This window comes from Leishmania martiniquensis, chromosome 13 (genome assembly GCF_017916325.1).
Source record: "Leishmania martiniquensis isolate LSCM1 chromosome 13, whole genome shotgun sequence".
Taxonomy (NCBI): Eukaryota; Euglenozoa; class Kinetoplastea; order Trypanosomatida; family Trypanosomatidae; genus Leishmania; species Leishmania martiniquensis.
Genome location: NC_090148.1, coordinates 499,088 through 519,706, shown reverse-complemented (window position 1 = coordinate 519,706; position 20,619 = coordinate 499,088). Strand labels below are relative to the sequence as shown.

Here is a 20,619-nt window from a genome sequence, read left to right as displayed (position 1 = left end):
GACGGAAGCGACGCATCTGACTCACACCCATTCGCTGCCGCTTCGCTCTCTCTCTCCCATCCCGCGGGCATCCCCTTGCCTATTCCCTTCTGCCAAGCAGCACAGGCGAACGCCGAGACCTTTACAGACGCGGCTGGCACGCGCCCCACGATGTCCAAGACCGACTCGAACGGAAATGAGCTGATGGAGATCGAGGAGGTGGCCGTCTCCGACGGTGGTGCCGCCCGCTTTGCCGCCGTCGACGTGAAGAGCGGTGAAGAGCGCTTTAACGTGATTTGGCAGGACACGGGCAAGCTGATGCGCTTTGACGAGGGCGAGAACCAGTGGAAGGAGCGTGGGCAAGGCACGGCCAAGGTATTGCAGCGCAAGGACAACACGTCCAAGTATATGTTTGTCTTCCGTCGGGAGGGCATCGGCAAGCTGGCTGCGCAGCACTACCTCGTGAAGGGAATGAAAGTGACGAAGCACAAGCAGGGCGAGAAGATTGTCGTGTGGTCCGCGTTTAAGGACTTCACGGACGACGAGGAGGGGTATCCGGAGAACTTCGTGATGCGCCTGTCGTCGAAGGAGGCAGCAGACAAGGCGGTGGCGGAGATGATGGCGGCAATCGAGAAGTCGAGCGTGTAGACGACGCGCCGCTTACCCGCGCCCAACGTTTATGCTTGCATCCCTCACTCTGTGTGTGTGTGTGTGCTCGGAAGGGGGGATCCTTCGATTTGGCTCTGTTATATTCTTCGCCTGGATGAGGCGCATGCCGCGTGCGTTCTTAGCTAAACCGCCGGATGTATTTGGGGACCGAGAGAGCAAAAAAGGGCGTTGGGGAGGGCAACTCGACGTCTTCCGCCGTGCCTGTTGGAGGGGTGTGCGCTTCTCTCTTCCTCTCCGTGTGTCTGTGTGTGTGTGTGTGGGTGTGTGTTGGGGGGGTTGCCCGCTGTGCTGCGGCGCCATCCCTCTTCAAGGTCACGTCCTCTTTCCAGCAGCGCATCTCCAGAGGCGTGCGACTCACCAACGCGTGAGAGAAGCCTAATCCACCCACTGCACCCCCTCCCGTTTCCGTCCCGCGTCTCGGCTCTTGCCCTCTCTGAGTGCTTCGCATGCCCTCGATGGTATCGCAGCGGGGCGAAGAAAGCCCCGTCCACGGGCGCGCTAGACGAGCGTGCTCCACATGCGTTCATGCGTATACATGTATCTATGTAGCAGCGCCTCTCCGCGTACGTGCGTCGCCCTCCACTTGCCCCCTTCCCCCCCCGCTTCTCCGTGATCGTTCGCCCGCCCCTCTCCCCTCCATCATCCCCAGCCCCGTCTGCAGAGCCGTTGCTTTCCATTCACCTCCCTTCCCCTCCCACAGCCACGCACTCCTCCCCCCTCCCCCTCCCTCCCCCCTCTCTCTCCTCACCTACACGGGGTCCCTCTCTTCATTCCCTGCTGGCTTGCCGGACATCGTGTTCCCTCGCCTCCATCCCCATCCCTTTTTCGTTTATTTTGCACGTTACCCCCCCCTCCCTCCCCCCTCTCCTATGGTGTGACGGGAACTGTTGTTGGAAACCTGTCGCTGCTCGCCTGCCTCTCTCCCTTCACCTCCCCCCCATTTCTCTTTCGGGGCTTTTTTTAGTTCGTGTATGTATGACCTTTTTTCCCTGTTCGATCCCTCCCCCTCCCTTTCTGTCTCCGTCTGTGTGAGTGTGAGTGTGTCTCCGTCATCTTTTCGCAGGTATTCTTCATGGAAGGAATGCGCCCTTGAGGTGTTCCGTTCGTACTGTCGAGGGCATCAAGGATGGATCACCTCAGCTCCCTTTACGTCCGCATGGCGGGCGGGGCACACAGCCAGATGCACAACCCGAGTTGCGTCATGGGCTTTGTCGAGCAGATGCAGAGCCGTATGGAGAAGAGCTCGGCGCCGCGCAAGAACTACCTCATTGACCCTTCTACCCCACACAGCGACACCGTCATCGCCGAGTCGTCGGCGCTGAAGCCCAGTGTGGGGTGGGTGACGCTGCAGGTCACTGAGGGTATTCGCCGCGGCATCCACGAATGGGGCATCAAGATCGAGCACCATGGCGAGAGCAACGATGGCAGCGGGCTCATGCTGGGCATCGTACCAAAAAGCTTTACGAAGTACGACACATTTATTTCACAGGGAGGTGGTTGGTGCCTGAGCCGCGCCGGTAAGTTCTACGGTCACTGGCGCCGCACCGACACCGGCGGCGGCGTGCTGACTTTTGGCACCGGCGACCGCGTCGTCCTCACCCTCGACTACGACGCCGCTGTCATGACGGTGCGGGTCGGTGACAAGACGGTCGTCGGCGAACTTAGCGGGCTGACGATGGAGGTGTTCCCCGCCATCTCGCTTCACTACCGGCACCAGCACGTTCGCTTCGATCACCACGCCGTCCGGGAGACGGCCGAGCAGCACCTGCCATGGCTGCAGCGCCAAGCTTTTCCCTTCGCACCAGCCTTCTTGCAGCTGAGCTTCGGGGAGGTGCAGCGGTTACCGCTGAACTCATACCTCTTCAGCAACCTCTTTCAGCACCACACGTTGTTGGATTGGGGCGGCTCAATGGCGGTGGAGGAGACAGCGGTGGCCGGCGCCGCAGGTGGCAGTGACGCGGGCCGCCCATCGACCGCCGTCCTCGGCGCGACGGAGAGGCGGGGAAGCGCTGCGGCAACGCTGTCGTCGTCCGCGACCGCGTCTGCCCTCGCGCGACTCGGCGAGCAACGAGCGATGCGTTTATACACTTCCTCCGAAGCCGCCGCGGCGCGCCTAACGGTCCTGTCGCGCGCCTTCGCTGCAGTTCGCCGGTATGTTGCCGTTGTGCCGGGAAAAAGTCGCTTCCTCGCCCCCCATGTGACGGCAGAGTACCTCCGGCAGCGCCTGTACTCGGCGGCGCACGAGCCCAGTCGTGGCAGCAGCAGTGGCTCAGCCCTCACAATCTCTGGAGGCCTCTCAAGCAGTGGCGCCGGCACCTTTCCCCTCGCGAACAGCGCCGGCTACGACGCCACGCTGAACTGCGGTGCCGTCATTGTCGTGCACTTATTTATTCGGGCCGTGTCGAGCGGACAGGAGGTGGCGATACCACTCGTGCACAGCTTCCGTGACTACTTGCTGTCACTGCCAATCTTCTCCCTGGTGGAGTACGAGGGTGGCGTGGCAGGCAGCAGCGGCGGCGGCGGGGCGCGTGGCACCCTTTTCGGTGGAAGTGGCAGTAGCGGTGGCAGAGGTACGTGTTCGGCGCTGGCGCCGGACACGGTGCAGCTCGCCGTGGACCACATAGTGAAGCTGGTGGAGTCAGCCCTCCAGGCAGCCGAGGCGGCGCCCACCGCCGCCGAGCAAAGCCCGAAGGGGGGCAGCTCAGGCTCAGTCCTTGGCAAAGGGAAAGACGGCGCCGGCGATGGCCTGCATGTTACACCGCTGACTTCAGCGCTACTGGAGGTCGCGCTAGTGCTGGCCCTGCAGCGTGGCCTCGTAAGCGAAGTGCTGCGTGTGTCAAGGTACCTCTTACGCATCCCCTCTGGCATCTTCTCTCCGCCGCTGGTGCAGTGGTTGAGCCGGCAAGCCACTAACCTCACGCCGCAGCAAGCTTTGCCAGATGTGGGGCGCGCGCTGAAGCGTGCCTGCGAAGACCCGTCAGCCTTTGTCGCCACGCCAGTGGACCCGGTGACAACGGTACTGTCGGTGGCCTACGGCATCGGTGCTACGCTCTTTGTGCACACGGCGGACGGGCTGGCGAAGTACGGCCCCTCTGGCGCCGCCATGTGCGTCCTCGTGGCGGAGACGAGACAGCCGACGGCGCACTGTGTTGGCGCAGCTTCATCCAGCCTGGCGGTGACTCACACGCGCGTTCTGCTGCTGACCGACCGCATGGCCTCCGCTGAGGTGGCGCTGGTTCTCTATGGTCTTCAGCTTGACACGTACCAAGTCCTGCGCTGGGCTGGCATGGACGGCAGCTGGCCCTCTACCCTTGACTCGCACCCCCAGCTTGTAAGCACCACGGAGGATCGCGTCCTTGTCGTTTACGAGAGCCATCAGCAGCAGGCACCCCCAGCTCGCGCACTGAACGGTGCAGCGGCGGCAGCCGGCTCGCCAGCGAGCGCAGCGGCAAGCGGCGGTGTCGCCCGCTCCACTGCTAGCCAGGGCTTCTCCCCTGCAGCCGCAACTCTACCCTCAGCGGAGTGGACGGTGATGATGCATTGCTACAACGCTGCCACGGCTTCTTCGCTCGCTGCGGCCCCGCTCTGGAGGCGTGCGCTGCACCCTGCCGCGGCACCAGCGGGGCTCTGCCTCAATCGATGCCTCGCACTGCGCAAGCCCAGTCTTGTGGACTTGGGCAGCCCGGAAGAGCATTTGACCGTGGCGGGCGGACAGGTGACCGTGGAGCTGTGGGTTCAGTTTTTGGATAAGGAAGACGCGGCGACGCTCTACCAGCACGGCGACCGCAGCACCAACGGCGAAGTCTTCCTGGAGCTGACCAAGTCGGAAGGCGCGTACTGCATCCGTGGCGGCTATCGGCATGAGATGCGCGGCTCGTGCCTCGTCTCAGCGCCGCTGCCGCCCACGGCAGAGAGCCGACCCTTTCACGTCTGTCTCGTCTTCAACGGGCGATGGCGGCTTTTCTTCGATGGGGAGGAGGTGGCCGGCAACCGCCAGGGCCCGCACGTGTCACTCGACTCGCCAAAGCAGCGGTGGACGGTGGGGGCGAATTGCACGTGCCTCCTGACAGGCTTGCGCGTGTGGCGGCTGGGCCGCACGGCGCGAGAGGTAAGTCGTGACTACCGCCGCGCCCTCGTTGGCGACGAGCCGGGACTTGTGGCGCAGCTCTTCTTCAACGAGAAGAGTGGCAACGTCGTGTTCAACTACGTGCGCAACGTCAAGGCGTGCCACGCCGTCTGCAGCGGGGCTGTGGCTCACAAAGCCTGCGATGCGCACCCGTGGCGTAGTTACGGCTCAGGCGCACTTGGCGGTGGCAGTGCGGCTGCGGCAAGTGCGTCTGTCGCATCGAGGAGCACGGCGGCAGGCGTGGCTGCGCCCGCAGCTGCGTCCTCACTGGACGTCGCGCCGGTCTGCGCGCGGTTGCATGAGTGGCGCGATCTCGCTATGAGCACCTTCTGCGCCACGCGACATGCCCTCATTGTCAGGACGCCCGTCAGCGATGATGGCCCGTACGCGCTTAGGGAGGGCGGCCATGTCCTCATGTTCTTTGACCTCGCCACCGGCGTCGCGCATCCCTCGCTCTTCTTTCTCACAAGCCACAGTCCGGTGCGGCACATGATGCGCGCAGACCCGCAGGGGCGGCTGTGGGAGCTGTTCGAGGTCGACGCGGGCCTCGTTAAGGGGGAGCAAGAGGCGTCCTACCTGCTCTCCCTCCTCGGCAACCCCGGCTCGGCACCGCAGCGGCCACGCGACCGGGTCCTCGCGATGGCGCCCCTGCCGCTCCTGGAGGATGAGGAAGGCATGGACAACCTCGAAGCACTCGCGAACGAGGGCGAGGGCGAGGATGATGAGGCGGCAGAGGAGGCGGAGTTACGCGACTCGTCAGCCTCGACGGCGAGCGAGAGCAACCTTGCCAGCACGGTCCACAACGCGGCAGCGTCGCAGGCCAATCAGACGCTCTCCCGCTTGCCATCCTTCAGAGCGCTGGTGGCACAGCCATCGGAGTCGGTCACCTACGTCGCGGCGGCGTTGTGGCTGCTGAAGCTTCTGGCCCTTCACGCCGAAACGGAGCCAGGCGTCGACCAGACGCTCTTCTCTCCCCTCGCGGACGACGTGGGGAGCCGATGCGTGACGGAGGTGCGGCTCATCTTGGGTGAGCATTTCCGCGTGGTCAAGTCGCACAACGCGCGCCGCGCCATGGCGCTGAAGAGCTCGGTGTCATGGGTGGTAGTGGCGGCGGCGCTGCGCGTCTTACTGCGACTGGTGCGCCGTGCACGCGCGTTTGGCCTTCACCCCACGCCTTTGGGACTCACGGTGGTGAGGGAGTCCATAGAGCACGACAGAGACTACGCGACGGACGACTCGACGAAATCGCCAGCACACATTTCTAAAGCAACCATGGCGCTGCTGCTGCGCGAGCTGCACGCGTCTTCGCTTCGACGACGCGCCAGCGCTTCCGTTATGCGAGCACGGCGGTCGGTAACTGGTCACCCTGGCGGCGGCGGGGACGGCGGCGGCCAGGCGACCGACAGCTCCACGCTCCTCGGGCTCCTTGGCGACATCATCAACGAAGAAGGGCTTACACTCTCGCCGGATGTAGTCACCCTCGCCCGCACCACCACCATCGAGGGCGTCGAGCTCTTCTTGCCCGACGTTCGGCATCGCGCGCATCTACTTCGGGATTTGCTTTGCGCCTCTTCAGGCACCTCCACCGCCACCGGCAGTGCGGCTGCTGCGGCATCGCCGTCTTTTTCCACAGAGGAGCGGGTGCCAGCCATGGAAGTGCTCTTGAACGCCGTGGCGCAGAGCTTCACCACCGTACTCGCCGCGGCGCCCCTGCTGGGCGTCGAAGACGACAGTGCCGAGCCGGGAAACGCGGCATCTCTCACCGAGCTCTGCGAGACCCTTCAAACGCTTCTCGAAGAGTCTTGTGCGCAGTGGCGGCGCCTGTGGGCTACGAATACCGCAACGAAGTCCCTCCGCAAGTTTGCGACCTTTGCGACATCCCTGTCGGAGGCCGTCGCCTCACTGCAGCTGCTGCTCCTCAGCGCATGTCAGGGCTCGAGGTGGGAGGTGGCACTATCGCTTATGTACGCCTGTGGCGGCGGTAATATAGCCAACCGTCTTGTGGACGCGGGCAACGTCAGTGACGGTGGTGGACAGGGCGACAGCCGGAATGGCGGCAACGGCGCGGCGCTGAGTGGGGTTGCGGGCAGCGGTGTCAGCGGTGTGAACGGCGGTGGCGGCCCGGACAGCGTTGCGGCTGCGGCGCTCGACCTGCAACGCCTGTGCTTCTCGCAGGCCGCCGCCCATCATCCTTGCGTGCGGGCGTACTACAATGCCCTCTTCGACTGCACCGAGCGCTGCCTGAGCTTCTGTGTGCAGCAACCACCCCAGCAGCTATCGGCCGACGGTACTGCGATGAATGCAGAGCGGGGCAGCGGTGACAGCGGCACGCCTCTGGCAATGATTCTGTCGAGCCTAGCCCCAACCTTTGTGAGCGCCCCGTTGCACACGGCCTTGTGCGCTATCCCGCTGATCCTCGCTGCGGAGGACGCGGTGTGGTTCCTCCAGCGCCTCGACCAGATGCTTGTACTATGTGAGACGCTGCTCGAGCGGCCAGAGTTGCCAACGCGCCCCAGCAGCTGCGCCGATATGTTTGCTACCACCACCACCAGCAGTAGCCCTGTGCTTTCCGGCCATGGTGGCGCCACCTCAGCGCGGCGACTCGTGTGCTCGCTGCGTGAGGCGCTCTTCTACGCCTCGGTGTGGGTGGCCGCATTTCTCTTCAACAGCACAGCCGTATCCTCAGCAAGCGTCAGAGCCGACGTGGTGCGGCGCCGGCTTGGCCTCGTGTCCGTCACGACGACCCCAACGACACAGCGGCAAACGGCGCAGCTTACCGGCCGCGCAGCCTCTGTGGCAGCAGCGACGGGGCATGCAACGGAGACGCCACCATTGACCAGTTCGACTGACGACGGAGCATCCGCCGCGGTAGAGGAAGAACTTGCCCGTGTCTGGGAGCACCCATTGCTGGAGGGCGGTGTCTGGCCTAGTACTCGCACCGCCGCGACAGGCGCGTCGCCGACCCTGACCACTGCGGGGGCACCTGCGGCAACTGCGCCTCAGAGTCGGGCGCAGCTCGTTGCGCAGCTGATGCAAAACACGGCGTACTGGGCGGCCAAGCAGGCGATGCATGACCCGCTGGCTACCAAGTCACATCCTGCCATGGGCCTTCTCATCACCACCATGGCAGCGGCGACGCTGCACCTCAGCGCCGTGCCGCTACAACAGCTTTCGCCCATGCACATCGAAGAGCTGATGGGGGCCGTAATGCGAAAGATCTCGCGCCCAGTTCGAACCGAACTACTCAGTCGACGTGAGGCTGTCAAAGACGACGGCAGCGGTGGCGTTGCATCACCCTCTTCGATATTTCACTATTCATCGGGTCGGCAGGAGTCCCTCAGACAGAGTCTGGCCGAGCTGCAGAATCGCTGCGAGCTGCTGCTGCAGGTGCGGAGCTGCACAGAGCTGTGGGCAGTGGAGGACGCCCTTTTCTGCTGTCCGACAGAGCACGGGTCGCCCATGGTGACACCGCCGCCGACCTGTGCCTCAGCAGCCATGCGCTCGGTATGGAGGACGTACTATCGGCGACGGGTTCGCTTTCGCGCGCATGCCGCCTCGCACCCGAGCTGGACGCTGCACGAGGCTACGCAGCTTGTTATGAGTGTGGTGCTCTCTCGCCAGATAACGGCTGATCTTCTGCACGATTCTCTGCATCAGCGCGAGGCGCTCGCGTCGCAGCGACGGACCGGCATCGATTACATCTTTCGCCTCATGCGGCGTGCCCCGCACAGCGCTGAAAGCGCTGCTCAGCTGCTCAGCGCGCAAGGTCGCGGCGCACACACACACTACGAGGAGGGCATCGGCGGCGGCTGCTGTACCCACGCCCGTGAAATTCGCCGCATCTTCTTCGAATTGCTCTGCTGGGCGATGCAGGATATGCCTGCCCAGCTGGGCGCCAGCGGTAGTGCCGCGCGCTGCGGTGGTAGTGTGCCGCCCTCCATGACAAGCTCAGCAGCGGTGCTTTGCAGTCTTCTTGACCGAAGCTGGCGGCCGCGTGACTTTGCCTTCTTCGTGCAGCTGCGGGTGGTGCCAACGATGATGGAGATTTATGTAACCCTCTTCGTCGTAGCCAAGCGCGCCGGCGGCGAGGAAGCGGCGGAGGCCATGCTGGGCACGCGCAGCAGTGGCAGCGCGTTTGGGCGGAGTCGCAACTTCACCGCTGCCGCCGAATCGACTGCCAGTAGCAGTAATACCGATCCCAAGGGCGGCGCCGCGACAGTTGCCAACTCGCGCGTTGGGTCAGTGGAGCTGCGCCACGTCAACCTCACTGAGCGACAGCATCGCGATAGGGTCATCGCGGCGCAGCAGGCGCGTCGCACGAGCAAGAGCTCCCTTGTGGCCACCGCCACGCTGAATCAGGCTGGCAGTGTTGCTGGTGGCGGTGTTGCGCCGCACGGCTACGCTGGTCTGATGAGTGGCGGCAACGGTGACGTCACCCTGCAGCACACCGCGGCGGAGGTCATGCAAGCACGGGTGTGGTCTTGTTTTAAGAGCCTGGCTCTCCAGTCGACGGCAATGCTGGCGCCTGAGCATATTGTCACCATGTCGCGTGTGGAGCAGGTGGCCGTCATGACGTTCTTGGCAGACATGCTTGGCGCCATAGACGTGGAGCTGCGACTGTGCCGAGACGTGTTGTCACGGGCCGTCAAGGAAACTCCTCTGCTGCTAGCGCAGGCAGGCGACACTGCCGTGCTACAGCCGTTAGTGACGGTGCAGGATCAGGTCGACGTTCTGCTGAGTTTCCTCTCCGTCGTGGGGGGAACGCTATGCTCGGCCTCTGTGTCCGTCGACGTGTCAGCTCCGGTGGGCCACACCACGGCAGGCGGCGTACCTAGCGCAAGAAGCGCCTGCAGTGACGATGGCAGCTCTTCGGCCGCCGACGGTACAGTTCTGTTTCTCAGCCGCACCTTGAGCACTGTGTGCGCCACCATCTCCGAGACGCTGCTGGAGCTCGTCTTCCTGGACCTGTACCACGCACGCGCAGTCAGTGCAGATACGGGCGTCGGGTGCGTCGTGCGAGATGCTGCAGCGTGTGCAAGGATCGCGGCGCTGCTGCTCTGTCGATGTCAGCCATCTGCTGTCCGCAGCACGGCGGCTGCGCCACGCGTATGGAAAGAGATGTACAATTCCACCGTCTTCGCAAAGGCGCTGTTGCCCGCGTCCTCGTCCGGGAGCGGCGGGCGCTCATGCCTGCAAACGTGGCTAGATCTCGGCATGTACGCCCTGGGCACGACGGGAATGAGTCGCACAACCCAGCATGTACTTTTGGCCTTCCGCCGACTGCTGCATCAGCCAGCGTGGGCCGCGGAGTTGCGCTTCTTTGCGTCGTCATACCAGGCTCTTGTCCACACCTATGCGGCATCGGTGCTTCGCAGTCACAGTAGTGGGGGCGAGGTGCCCGGCGCAGCTGGCAACGCGGCAGGGACCGATGGAGGCGACGATGCGGCTAGTAAGAGCAGCCGCCTCTCCACCGGCACCCCGACCCGGGGCCGCGAGCTCCTCGCTATTGAGCTGTACGTGTGGTCGACGGTATTGGGCGGCGAGTTGATGGCCCCCCCGACCTCGCCCGGCGCGTCTGTAACCTTCTTGAACGAGAAGGATGGCTTTGCGTCCACGAACGCGTGCGTTGTGGACATCGATGTGGTGGTGTCGTTGCCGTCGGGGGTGTCCGGCAGCACGCCTGCCGCGGCCGGGCGGCGCATTCGCGGCTCGAGTCATTTAGTACGCAAGACACCCGCCGCCGAGGGCGAGAGGGTGCGTGGGGTGATGGTGGTCCCGACAGATGCCAGCGGCTGCGGTGGGAATCGAGAGGAGGTGCAGCTATCACCAAACCAGCTCTTCTTGCCGGAGTGGGACAGCGCTGTCGTGGTGCCACCGTACGTGGGCCTCGTCGAGGAGTTCCTCGCGCCGGCGCTCCGCTTGTGTATGCCGCTGCTGGGCGAGAAGCTGGACACGGCAGGCGCCCTATCAGGATTAGAGCTGACCTACTTCATTAGCCTCCTCCAACTCACGGCTGGGGTGGCGCGTGCGAGGCCGGACCTCGGGCGGCAGCTCATCCAGTGCGGCGCAATGAAGTCTATTCGGCAGTACGCATTGCAGGGGACGGTGCGACTGCCGTACCCGTTGAAGGCGCTGAGAGAGCTGGGTGCCCTGGTGGCGGTGCGTGCAGCCGAGGCGGCGGCTGATCGTATCTGTGCCCCGACAGACAGCGCGGAAACAGCCGACAGCTCGACCAGCGTGAGGAGCGGCGCCGCCGTTGCGGCCACAACAAGCCGAGCAGCGACTTCGTCGCTCGCTGCGGCCCTGGCAGCTGTCTCCGCGACGAGCATCAGTCGTTCCAGCGCCGGGCCTCGGTCCCCGTTCGACTCGCCTGGGTCTGCGCACCACCACACGTTGCCAGGGGTGAGCGAGGCGTTGCTGGAAAGCCTGCGCGGGGTGCTGTCGGGCCCTTCAGCGGGATATCCGGCGTCCCTTCTCGCAGGCTTTCCCTCGTCCGGCACCACTACCCCAACCCCGAGCGGCTTACTGCGAGACTCGAACGAGTACGGCCTCTCGCGTCTTGCACGCAGCCTGGGGGTGTTTGGAGGTGCCTACGGCGGCGCCTCCTCGCAGCCGCAGGCCCGGACATCATCCGTCTCGCTGACAAGCATGCTCAGCGGTGGCGCAAGTCTGAACAGCACGACCGCACGCGTGCCACCGCGCACAGAGGGCGGAAGCGGCTCACCGACCTTCCTTTCCTTTCCCATGTGGCCTGCGCACGACGGGCCACCTCACGCTGCTGCAGGGCTGCCGTACGTGCCTGCCGCCATTGAGATCACCCCGTCGCGCGCCGGCGTGCACTTCCCCGTGTGGGAAGACGGCTTCGCCATTGAGCTGGCGGTGCTGCTTACTGACGGTGACATGTACCCCGCCATGGGTGACACGCTGAGTGTGCCGTGCTCGTGGCTGACGCAGCACGTAGACAGCGCCGCTGGGGCCATGGCTCCGGACTTTCCACTTTTGACGCTGTACACGTCCGCAGGTGGGCACCGCAGTGGAAAGGACCCGGCATCGTCGTCTCACGCGGGCCTCTTCCCATTTTTGCAGTTGAGCGTCCAAGAGAAGAGCCTCAACGTCGTCGTTCGAATACCTCCCTCCACCGACGGTCAAGCTGGCGCCCAGGAGGTACGACACTGCAGCGCGAAGCGTGCGCTACGCCGCGAGGACTGGCACCACTGCATGCATGTCTCTGTGATGTGCAACGCACAAAGCCTGGCCCTCACCCGCAACGGCGAGATAACCTCCGTGGAGTGGGGTGGCGCGGGCGGCGTCGGTCGGTGCGCAGAGGCGCTTCTGCGACAGGAAGATGCCATCGTCAAAGTTGTCCTCGGGCGCGCGAGCGCTGGGGCGCCGTCTGCGGCATCGCCTGCACCTCCTCGTGAGGTCGATGGGCCGATGGCGCTGATTGGTGGAGTGCGACTATGGAGCACCTCGGTGTTGCGAACGTCTCTCCGCGTCGTTGCTGAGCTGGTCGCCCGCGACCGGGCGCTGCAGTCGATCGGCCTGCAGGAGAACATGTGCTACTTCGACCTCAAGGAGGGCACCGGCGCCGTCGTTGAGTCGGCGGACAATCGAAAGCAGTTCCGTGGTGTTCTCTCAGGCAACGTGCGGTGGGCAGCAGAGCCGCTGCCGCTCGGGTTCTATCCGTCCATCGAGCTCAACTCTGGCAACGTACGGGACGGCGTGGCAGTGCCGCTGGCGAGCAGCACGCGCGTGCCGCGTGCCGCCATGGCCGCCTTCGTCGACTCCCTCTCCTCCTTTTACCTCGAGCGCTTTGGTGGCGATGTGCTTTGGTCGCTGCTGACACTGGCGGCGCGCCACGCCACGGTAACAGCGCTTGAAATCGGCACGAGCCCTGCCTACACCCTCCACTGCCTCAGAGGCACACCCGCGACGTCCTCGGTCGCAGCCGTTGCTGCGCGACATCCTGTGGACTTCGATCCTCGCGAAGTGCTCGACGCGTCCCAGAAGGTGCCGTATCAGCTGCTTCGGCTGTTCCAGCTCAACGACAGCGGCTACCTGCCCAACGCGCACGAGCGCCTTATACACGCTGTGGTGAAGCGCCTCGTGGCCGTGCTGGCGGCAGCGGAGCCGGAGGCGGCGCGGACCACATCGCAGCTGTGCGAGCTGGTGGCTGATACGGCCCACGTGCTGCGACAGCTGCGAAGGGACGACAGCGAGATCTTTGTAATAGAGGTGCCGCCGCCGTCCATCCCGGCGGTCTCCGCTTCTGCTTCGATCACCCGACCTGTCGTCCTCCCGCTCGCCTTCACCAATGGCGGTGGTGGGGTCCTGACCTTTGACGCCAAATACCGCAACGTGGAGCAGGCCACCGTGTACAGGGACGTGGAGCTGAAGAACGTCATTGCCAAGTACCCGGACGGGCAGGGTGGGTGGCCGGCGTGCACCTTGACGGCGAAGGAGGCTCCCTGGGCGTACCTGCGCAGTGTGCCTACCTCCACAGGGCATCGGCTGGCGGCGGATGGCAAGGCCTACAGTCCTGGCAGCACGGCCTCCTCCTCTATCGTCACAGTAACAACGAAGACACTGAAGCCCGCCATTCTGCACGCGATGGTAAAAGCGATGTGCGACGCCCTGCGCAGAACCGCTGCCGCCGCAGCTGGCGTGACCGAGCAAGGCAATCACCAAGGTTACAGTAGCACCGGCTCTTGCGCTGCTGAGCGCGCAGCCGCATGTCTGCTGGATGCGCGCGTCGTCGTCTCGCTCATTCAGCAGAGCAGCGCCCGCTCGAGCGAGGACGACTGCGTGCACTTCGTCCACATCCTCACGACAATGATGCGGCTGTGGCGAGACATGCCGCATCTGCAGCCGTACGACCAAGTCCCTCTCTCCATGGCGATGTCGCACCTAAATATACCGCTCTGCAGCATCATCCAGCATGTGAACAGCGACTCCGACCTTGGCTCTCTCGTCTCGGCATCAACCGGCACGTACAGCCCGTACGTCCAGAGCCTACTGGGGCTGCTGGTGAGTGCGGCGCATGCCGACTGCGCCTGGGCTGGCCGAAGCTACGTGGAGCAACTCCAGGGCCGATGGCGCCGTCTGTGGGGAATGTGGCAGCGCGCCGTCGTGTACCGGCCATCACAGTTCGCCAATGCGACGAAAAAGATGCATAAGAGCACCGCTGGTGGCGACAGCGCAGGCAAGACTGCGCCTAGCGCGCTTCCCAGCGGCGACAGACGAGATGGAGCCGCCGAGGCGTCGTCAGCAAGCGGCAGCGCCTTTCGCGCTCTCTTCCTGGCACCCTCATCGTGTTCGACCCGTCAATCACTCCAGGGAGGCTCTGTCAGCGCGCAGATGCCGCGCAGGGACTCCCTGGACGCCTCAATGGCGGTCGCTGGTTCGTCGACGGCTGAGCACGCGACGACGGAGAGCCCAGTGCCGGAGTCGGGCGACGGCGGTCACGCCGACGACGACCCTCTCGACAGCGTCAGTAGTCCCAGCAATGCAGCGACGAGCGGTAGCGGTGGAACGCGGGCTCCACCGCGTGTGGTCGAGCTGGTGGCCATGCAGCCATCGGACGTACCGCACTCGCCTCTGCTTTCTTCGGCAACCGTGCGCCACGACGGGCCTCCGCAACAGGCGCAGAAGCACCCGCGTCGGCCGTATCCGAGCGGTGTGTCGCGCAAAGGCAATGGGCTCTGGGTCGTGCGCGGCACCAGCGCGGGCAAGGAGAACGGCGAGGAGCAGAACCTGCTTTCAAGGCGCGAAGGTGCCACACACAGTGTGACAACGGTGCGCAGTAGTGTCGGCATGACAAGCGGCGTGTTTTACTGGGAGGTGTACGTGGCGAACATTAGCCGCGCCGAGCACGCCGCCCCGACGCTGGGCGGGGGGTCCACGTTGGCCTCAAACATTATCGTTGGTGTTGCGACGGAGCGGTACGTGCTAACACACCAAGGCAGCGGCAGCGGCAGCGGCGCGCACGCGGAGGGGCGAGATGGGTTCCTCGGCAGCGACGGCGAGTCGTGGGGCTTTGACGGAGGCCGTGCCCTGCGGTGCTGCCGTGGCTACGCGGTGGAGTCGAGCCCCCGTACGCGGTGGAAGATGGACGACGTCATTGGTTTTGTGCTGGACCTGCCCCAGAACAAACTTTGTTGCCTTCACAATGGCCGTCTCGTGTCCGAGTTCAGCGACACTTTCCTCTCGGATGCGCAGCGCGCAGCGCGCATCGCCGTCTTCCCTGTCATCACATGCACAGGGGAGGCCATCTGCGAGGTGAACTTCGGCGCCACCGGCTTCGCCAGCACACCGCCGCCAGGGTGTCTCCCGATAGACTTGTCGATCTACGTCAGTGAGGATGCGTGCCGGTTGTGGAAGGTGATCCTGGCTGATGCAGTGAGCGCGCCCATCGTCTCGCCCGCCCCAGCATCCGCGGCCGGCACTGGAGGGCCTGCCCGACAGCTCCTTTCCAATCCCATTGTCCCACTGGTGGGCCAGCACCTCACACGCTTCACACAGGGCCGCCAAGGCCCGCTGGACGTTGTTCTCCTGTCCCCGGACGCCAACGCGAAGCTCGTCACCTCGCGGGAGTGCAAGACGGACGATGTGGCAAGTCTTATCTTCGGCAGTGTGGCCGTCACATCGGGCCGCTGGTACTTCGAGGTGGTGCTGCCAACAGAGCCAACCTTCAGCGTCGGCTGGTACGCGTGCAAGCCACTCGAGGAGCAAGGCGGTGGCGGTAGAGGAGGGGCCAGTTTGGCGGGACTCCTCGGCACGGGTGCTGCCGGCGGCGCAGCGAACAACAGGGATGCGCCCATCGCCTCCCCAACGTCACCGGCTCGCGCGCAGCTCGGGAGCGACCGAGCATCGTGGGCCTTCGACGCCGGCCGCATGATTGCACGGCACAACAAGCACCAGATCAGCCTCCCCCGTCGCGCGTGGAAGTGTGGCGACGTCGTCGGATGTCTTCTCGACTGCGAGGCCGGCACGGTGAGCTTCAGCATCAACGGCGAGTTCCTGAAGGCGGCGCACGGAAGCGGCACCACCAGCGGTGGTGGTTGGGGTGATGGCAATGTCGCTGGTCTGGGCGGTATGCGTGGCAACTCGGAGGGCGAGACGACTACCGCGACATCCTCTGCAGTACCGTGTTTGGCTGCGGCCGCCTCGGCGTCTTCGACAGAAGATTCAGCAGCGACGGCGCTCTTCAGTGATGTGTGCATGGGCGAGACGCACGGGCTGGTGCCGGCCATTCTGCTGGAGCCGAAGTCATCGCTCGTGTGCCTGTGGAACGAAGAGGAGCTTCTATTCCCGCCAACGGAAGGCGGCGCCTTCCGGGCACTGGGAGGTGCCGCCGCCGTGCATGATGCGTTGGTGGAGTTGATCACCGTGACAGACCCACAGGCCATCACTCGCTCTGTTGAAGAGCCCGCCGACGGCAGTGGGCGCGCCGGCAGGAAGCCGAGGTCGGAGAAGATGGTGTCGGCGTCGGTGGACGCAGTAGCGCTGCAGAAGCTGCTCTACTACGCGAGTAAGGTGCAGGAGCTGCACCCCGCCAGCCTGCGCAGCTACACCATGCCATCCCTCTATGGAGAGCACGACGGGCCGCAAAGCCGTGACAGTCGAGACACATCTGCCTCACTTCGGGGCGTGGACGTGGATGCTGTCACGCCGTCTCGGGCATTCTCGCAGAAGCACCAGCAGCGCGACCTCTGCAGTGCCAGCGGCCTCGACCCCGCTTCACTGCAACCACACCTGATGGCGCTGCTTTTCTTTGGGCACCTCGCCACACTTCTCTATCCCTTCGCCCACCCTGCCGCACTTCCGGTGACGGTCGAAAACGCGCCGCTGGGCAACAGCTGGGCCTTCAGCGAGTTTCACGAGACGCTGCGCGCGTGCCAGCGGTACTCCCCACCATGGGTGTCGCTTCGAGTGCTGCAGTGGTCACTGGATGCCTCGAACGGCGCGGGCGATGCGGTGCGACTTAGCGTGAATCGGCGCAAAGCACTAACGGTAGTGCGGGACACCACCGCCTCCGTCGCCCGTCGGCTTCGCGACAGCCTATTCGGTCAGGTGTACCAGCTGCTCGCGAGCAAACCTCCGTCCTTCTTCATGACGAGCAAAAAGCTGTGGACGGTGTCTTTTTACGGCGAGGGCGCCGACGACGTTGGTGGCCCATACCGCGAGTGCCTCACGCAGATGTGCGCGGAACTGATGAGCACCTCCCTCACTCTCTTCTTGCCTAGCGCCAACATGACGAGCGAACTTGGGGAGGTGCGCGACAGTTATGTGGTCAACCCACTCTGCGCTCCACCGCTGGAGCTGCACATGTACCGCTTTCTAGGGCGGCTGATGGGCGGCTGCCTGCGTGGCGGAGAACCGCTCTCGCTCTACCTGCCCAGTGCGCTCTGGAAGTACCTTGTGGGGGAGGCGGCGGACGACGCGGACATGGCCCGTGTCGACATAGCCACGCTGAACGCACTCGACTACGTGGAGCAGGTAGCTGGCTTGCCATCGCCGAGCAGGGCTCTCCGCGGGAGCGGCGACGGTGACGACGCTGCCCGCAACGAGGAACTCGCCGAGCTCTGCCCTCTCGGCTTTTCACTTCTGAACGACGCCGGCGTCGTGGAGGCGCTGGTGCCTGGCGGGGCACAGATCGAAGTGACAGTCGCCAATGCCGGTCTCTACACGCATCTTCTGCGGGAGCACAAGCTGTACACAACAGGGGCGGCACAGCGCCGCGCGCTGCAGCAGGGCTTCCACGAGGTGGTGCCGCTGTGTAGCGTGTCGGGGCTCAAGTGGTACGAGCTGGAAGAGCTTGTCTGCGGACAATGTGACTACGACTCAGATATGCTATTGGACGCTGCCCGGTACGAGGGGATGGCGCCCACCGACGTCCGGGTTAGGTTTCTCCGTCGTGTCCTCCGCGGCTTCACACGGCACCAGCGCGCCCTCTTCATGCGCTTCGTCAGCGGGCGAGAACGCATGCCTCCTGGGATGCAGTTGAAGATAATGCCAGACAATACACCTCGTGTGACGCCTATCCCACCAATGACCCCACAGCGCCACGCGCCAAGTCACCAGCAACGCAGCGCTGCCTCTGTTTCGGATGGCACCACATCAGCCATGATAACACCACAGCCGCCGCCGAGCAGTGAGCAGCGGCTCGGCGCCGCTTTTGTGCGCCACAACACGCTGCTGCAGGGCCGCACCAGCAGCAACGCTGAAAGCACAACGCTGCCGCCGTCGCCCCCGCAGCTCGGCTTCACGCCTCCTCCTGCACAGGCGGTGTCACGCATGGTGCCACCACCTGCCCTACAGCCAGTTCAGCTGCTACCGGCCTGGAGCAGCGGCAATGGGGCACCGTCGCGTGTGCCAGCCTCACCGCGCTCGCTGCTTGGCACGCAAGAGCGACATCAACAGCAGGGGCCAGGCAGCGGAGACGGCGCGACGGAGGGTGAAGTTGACCCTTCCCTCTGCGACGACACCCGCCTGCCGCAGGCTTCCACATGCTTCTACTGGCTGCGCCTGCCGTGCTACAGCTCCGCCTCGGTCATGGCACAAAAGCTGCTCTTCGCAATCGAGCAGTGCGTTGACATCGATGCCGACTTCCGCGTGCACGACACCGACGTGTCACAGCAAGAGCTCGGCCCCATCCTGGCCCGTGTCAGCAGCGACGAGGGCGACCTCTTCGAGGACTTCTCCCATCTCCGTTGAGGCGCACAGATGTGGGCCAGCTGCTGTGCAGGTGCTGTGGCGAACATCCGCACACTCGCCTCCTCCTCTGATATAGGAAGCCGTGGGGCACTTGCAAGAGGTCGGCCGCCGGATGTGGTCTTTCTCCCGGCACGCATGGAGTGGCGGCCACTGCACCCGCTGTGTGTGTGTGTACCCGTCACCCTTCATCTCCCGTCCCCATCGCAAGGGATGGGCGTGTCTTTTGATGTACATTCTTTCTTTGTATTTGTCGAGTAGTACACACGCCGGCACTCGCCCTCCCCCTCCCCCTTTTTTATGCGGTGGTCCGCAGGAGAGGCGAGAAGGGGAGGGGGAGGGCGAGTGCCGGCGGGCGTCAATCGTGTCATGAGCCCTTAGCGTAGCTCTTGAGCCCGAACGCGTTTTTTTTTCGGAATGGCTCTCTCCGCCCTCGAGCCCACCATTCTTTGCTCCCCACAATCACAGCTATCCGGAGGACCCCTTAATGGAGCCTTGCCCACTGCACATACGCGCGCGTACCCATACATTCCACCCTCACCCCGATCCCCAATCCGACTCGTTCCTCAGTGAGCGCACGATCGGCCTCTCTGCTGGCGCGCACTGCAGACACGAAGAAGAGGCAGTTGCGGGCCTCAGACGTAACGGACGCTGCACGCACACACAGACATGCCTGCGCGCACCCCTGCAAACGCCTTAACGCAGCGATGGCATCGTCTTCTATTTATTTCTGGACCTCCTTCAATATGCACTTGCATGTGGACGTGTGCGCCTCCGTGCGGCGCCTATGCGGCTTCTCCCTCCCCTCCCTCTACGCCCCCCTCCCTCCCGCTTTGCTCATCTCTGCACTCCCCCCCCTTCTGCTCTTAAGCAGGCCACTCCTCCCCCTCCCCTCGCCCCTTTCCTTCGGCTTACGAGCCGCTGCCCTTTCTTTGACGTACATCTCGTCGAGTTCGCGCTCGCGCCAACATGGCGTACCCGTATAATACAAACGTCGCCTACGGTCAGCCTCTTGCGCAGTATGGCACACCCTCTGCCGACTGTGGCCAACCACCCGTGACGATGCCACTGCCTTACAACGCCCAAGCCTCCTACGGCAGCGCACAGCCAGCGGTGCCGACCGCTACCGGTGTGTACGCGCCTGCAGCGGAGCATATGAAGAGCAATGCAGAGCTGATGGAGTGGTTCCGCAAGGTCGACACGGACGGTAGCGGCGCTATTAGCGTGCCAGAGCTGAACGCAGCCCTGTCGTCCGCCGGCGTGCCGTTCAGTCTCGCCACGACAGAGAAGCTGCTGAATATGTACGACAAGGACGGCAGCGGCGAGATAAACTTCAACGAGTTCAAGGACCTCCATCAATTCATTATAAGCATGAAGAACGGCTTCCGCCAGCGTGATTCCAGCGGCGATGGCCGGCTCGACGCCAGCGAAGTGCGTGCCGCCCTACAGGCGAGCGGCTACCGCATCTCGGAGCCGACGTTCCAGGCCCTGATGCGCAAGTTCGACCGCCACCACCGCGGCTGCCTCGGCTTCGACGACTACGTCGAGCTCTCCCTTTTCATCTCGAAGGTGCGGAACGTCTTTGCCTTCTACGACCGCCAGCGCACGGGGCTGGTCACGTTCAACTTTGACACCTTCGTCGGTGGCAGCGTCTCCATCCTGTAGACTAGCGAAGGCAGTCGGAGCGTGCGTAGGCGGGTCTGCGCGGAGAGGGAGAGAGGTGGGGAGGCGAGAGGGCGCAGAGAAAAAAGGGGGCGAGAAGTTTTGCTTTTCTGCGCTGTCCCTCTCCTCTGCTTCCTCTGCTCTTTCCTGCAAGCACACACACATACACACACCACACACACATCACTGTAACTGTGCTGTGTGATGTGTGTGAGTGTGTGTGGGGGAGAGAGTTCGTATTTTGCTGATTGGGCCCCTCTCTCTCCTCCGCCGGTATGTGTCTCGTTAAGAGTATCGCGTCGCGCGTCTGAGGCGTCATCTTTTTTCGCATCCGTTTTCACTTGCTTGTGTCTTTGTGAGCGTGCTGTGCGACAGATTCTGCTCAGCTCCCCTCCCCCGTCCCGCTTGCCTCCCTGGCTCACTGTCGCAGGCGCACAAAGCCATCGACGCGCGCGCCTCAGCGCACCTCC

The 20,619-nt window shown here is 64.2% G+C and overlaps 3 protein-coding genes across 3 annotated transcripts; all 3 read left to right on the top strand.

Moving 5' to 3' along the window:
- Positions 1-150: 150 nt before the first annotated feature.
- On the top strand, positions 151-627 carry LSCM1_05962 (uncharacterized protein; the record flags this gene model as incomplete). The annotated part of the gene is made up of 1 exon (XM_067323396.1): positions 151-627. The coding sequence occupies one exon, from the start codon at positions 151-153 to the stop codon at positions 625-627; it is 477 nt and encodes a 158-aa protein (XP_067180347.1).
- Positions 628-3,751: 3,124 nt separating this feature from the next.
- On the top strand, positions 3,752-18,490 carry LSCM1_05961 (uncharacterized protein; the record flags this gene model as incomplete). Its single annotated transcript, XM_067323395.1, has 1 exon — positions 3,752-18,490. One exon carries the CDS (start codon positions 3,752-3,754, stop codon positions 18,488-18,490), a length of 14,739 nt encoding a protein of 4,912 aa, XP_067180346.1.
- Positions 18,491-19,456: 966 nt separating this feature from the next.
- LSCM1_05960 (uncharacterized protein) lies at positions 19,457-20,152 on the top strand (the record flags this gene model as incomplete). Its single annotated transcript, XM_067323394.1, has 1 exon — positions 19,457-20,152. The coding sequence occupies one exon, from the start codon at positions 19,457-19,459 to the stop codon at positions 20,150-20,152; it is 696 nt and encodes a 231-aa protein (XP_067180345.1).
- Positions 20,153-20,619: the final 467 nt, after the last annotated feature.